The sequence below is a fragment of the Coffea eugenioides genome, chromosome 1 (assembly GCF_003713205.1).
Source record: "Coffea eugenioides isolate CCC68of chromosome 1, Ceug_1.0, whole genome shotgun sequence".
Classification (NCBI taxonomy): domain Eukaryota; kingdom Viridiplantae; phylum Streptophyta; class Magnoliopsida; order Gentianales; family Rubiaceae; genus Coffea; species Coffea eugenioides.
The window spans coordinates 43,308,547-43,311,972 of NC_040035.1; the positions used below are offsets into that span (position 1 = coordinate 43,308,547).

Consider the following 3,426-nt stretch of genomic DNA (forward strand, 5'->3'; position numbering starts at 1 on the left):
TAAATAATTTCACAGTGCAAATTTCTCTTGTATAATGAATGATTGAGTAAACTTAATGACATGCACCACCTAACACAAATCGAACCTTCCTTGCTTCTCCAATTAAACTAACTGAGAGATTATTTGTCCTATACTGAATGATATGATGTTTTCTAGTACAGCATGGGTACACCCAACAGGGCCTTCTCACTCCAGGGATGGAAAGGACTATCTGTGCAGGTTCCTTCTGTTTCATATCTAGAAGGAAGGAAGACGCAGAAATCAGAAAGGGACCAATTGAAGTCTTGGGATGGAGAAGGGCAGTGAAGAGTCGATTCAGCACGAAAGCAAGAAGAAACTCCGGTCAGTTTTATCACTGATCCCTTTTTCTTGAAACATAAAAATATAAGCAAGTCAATTCAGTCGACAGTGGCTGATGAGCTGCCAATGTTGTGCCGGTGGAACCCTCGTTTCAGACCCTGCCCCTCCTCCCTGTCTCTAATCTACCTGACTGGACGCTCTGCGTCACATTGAATATGATGCATGTACAGTAATGCATTAATGCAAAATTTTTATATAATTGGAGTGTTAAGAATTACAGTTTGTAATACCTGATTATTGCGTTCAATTACCACTTGACTATGGAGTAATTTTTACTCAATTTAGACTTTTAGTTACCTGGGAACCTATCCTTAAAATGCTAATTACTATGTTTATTTAATTAACCTATCAGGTTTTTTTTTTTTAAATATAAACTGACAGAAATGGTTCAAAGTAAAATTGGTTTTAATTAGTTGCTTTTTACCCTTTAGTCAAGTTTTAAGTACCCTATTACAAATTATTGGGGTTGGTCCAATGGCCAGTGAATGATAGAGTTTTTAGTACCACTAGGTTCAGGATTCGTGGAGAAGTTTCAAACTTTTTGAGGATTGGTTGGGACTTACATATGAGTGTCAGTGTATTTTAATACAATCTTAATTTTTTCTTGATCAAATCTTTACAAGGAGTTATAATAATTTATTTGAGAGTCATGGGAATTATAATGTTGGGAGTTACAATACATTTTGAATGGGGTTATTAAACAATTCTTTGAATAGGAGTTGCAAATGAATTACTTGGTCAAATGGAGAGTTATTGAGTCATTATAAGCCATTTAAATATGAATCATTTTTTAGGTTACAAATTCTACCAATTAACTACAATTTAATATGAAAAAAACTGGTTATACATTAAACTTGGACTTTCAACCTTTTTTCTAAAGGTTTTTGTAGCCTATAAATAGTGAAATTCTTTGGAGAATTTTTGATACACTTCTCTTAACAAAAGATTATTTTAAATATTATTTTCCCTACACTCATTTCTTTCTCTCTCATTCTGTTTTTCTTTGGGCAAAGTAAAATATTGGGAAGCTTCTGCTTCTCTTGGTTGTGCAGATCAAAGGGAAGCAACAACTATAGAGTTGGACTGTTGTATTCTGGAGGCGGTGCGCTAGGCCTTCTGCATCGATTAAAAAAATACCGTAGGGACGCATATTGTTTTAAAAAGAGCATTCTACTCGCCTCAACCCTACCAGACTTCTTAGTAGCTGTCAAATTCAAGGTGGCAGAAGTGGTTCGTGTACTCTCCTCTCAACTCACGCCAAATTAACTTTTATGGTACAAATTATTTACATTTTTTAATGCAATATTGAGGTATGAAATTTTTGTTAATTTGTTAAATTTTATTAGAGAAATTATTGATACTTATATGATTTATTTTGGTCGAGTACCAACAATGAGTTCAACAGCTTGAGAGGATTGAATCGATCGCTACTTTGACTACACTAATTTTTAGTGAATTCAATGAGTTACCTTGGGGACATATCCTCTTCGAATGATGATCATATATATATATATACACGCACACACATACGTGTTTGTAAACAAACTCACGGACTTTAAATACTCGCGAGTTCAAAGTAAAATTGGTATTAATTAGTTGCCTTTTCTCACCATTTTGTAACTGTTGAAGATCTTATTACAAGAACCAGAAAATTTTGGCACTTTCGGAGGGATTAGGATAGGGCTACAAACAAGTTAAACTACTTGAGGGTTGCGGATGCTCAACTCCGCACTTACTTGGCGTTGGTCCAAGTTCAAGCAGCTGCAGCTTCTAAGTAAACATTGCCATATCATAAATCTCAGAAAAATGTGTGTCCTCTAAAATTTGTAATCAGGTATTGATGCATGCGTGTACTCGGTATTCCAATGACAATTACAAGATTTGCAGGATAGTCAGTCCAGTTAGATATCGGGGATGTTATTTTGCTAAATCTAATCAAGTCGAGCTAATTGTAAAATGTTTGAGTCTCTGGTGTAAGCTAGAGTTTGTCTTAGTCCATCTTGAGACAATTTGTTGAGGTTTCCGTAGGTCTTTCAATTCAGGAACAAGTGCAACGTTCAGGGATTAATAGATAATTCTTGCACGTAAATCATATTTAACAAATAAATAAGAGTGGCTACAATTAAGTTTTGCACGTAAATGTTAATTACCAAATGAACAAATGCCTAGAATTGTAGATAAATTTTACTCGTAAATCTTATTAACCAAATAAACAATTGCATGGAATTAATTCTGATTAGAACATGCCCAACTTCCTTTGGCCAGGAAAAGGCAGCCTGACATTGGCAACCCAAGAAAGATGGGGAACAACACATAGTGGTAAGCTTGAAAAGATGATGAAAATCCCCAAAAAATAAAATCTCTAAGGTACAGTAGTACTAGCTATTCTATAGTACTATGTTTTAGCAGCTCTTGACCATGGTTTTAGTACGTGACCAATCAGCATTAGCTCTTGAATCTCTTCCGTCCACCAATTTCTCAGCCAATATCCTTTCCAGCTCGCTTGGCCTGCAAGGAATAGTTAATGCACCTTCTACGTCGAAGCCATATTCTTCAGCAGCTTGTTCCAAGAGTCTCAAAAATGTTGGATGTGTTAGATAACTCAAGGGGACAACAAATCTCTTCAGCTCATCATCATCCACAGCCATGACAGCAAAATGCCCTTCCTTAACATCATCAGGGACATTTGTTGAATCATTAACTTCTTCGAATTCGTCAGCTCGAGAAGCTAACTTCTTGCCTAATGAAAGACTCTTCTGTAGCTTCTCTGCGACTATCTTGAGCTTCACAATGCCATTCTTTTTCTTGCCATTTGTTCTAGTCATTTTCGCCATGACTTTTCTTTTCCTTTTGTTTTGCTTGAAGTTTGAACAAGTCTTGGTGCTTTTTATGCGCAAATTAAACCTGCATATTTATAGTGGAAGAGGTCGTGACAAAGATAAGGTCAGGTCATGTTTGTCGGGTTAAGATTAAAGAGATCGGGACATGGGAAGGACTAAATGAGAGTCGTGTAATTATGGGAGACCGCTGCATGTGCATGAAGTTTCGACTCAAGCATGAAAGGTC

At 36.1% G+C, this 3,426-nt stretch overlaps 1 protein-coding gene across 1 annotated transcript; it reads right to left on the bottom strand.

Annotated features, from left to right (window-relative positions):
• Nucleotides 1–2,556: 2,556 nt before the first annotated feature.
• On the bottom strand, nucleotides 2,557–3,223 carry LOC113750584 (auxin-responsive protein SAUR50-like). The gene has a single exon (XM_027294547.1). The coding sequence runs from the start codon at nucleotides 3,192–3,194 to the stop codon at nucleotides 2,763–2,765; it is 432 nt and encodes a 143-aa protein (XP_027150348.1). The 5' UTR covers nucleotides 3,195–3,223; the 3' UTR covers nucleotides 2,557–2,762.
• Nucleotides 3,224–3,426: the final 203 nt, after the last annotated feature.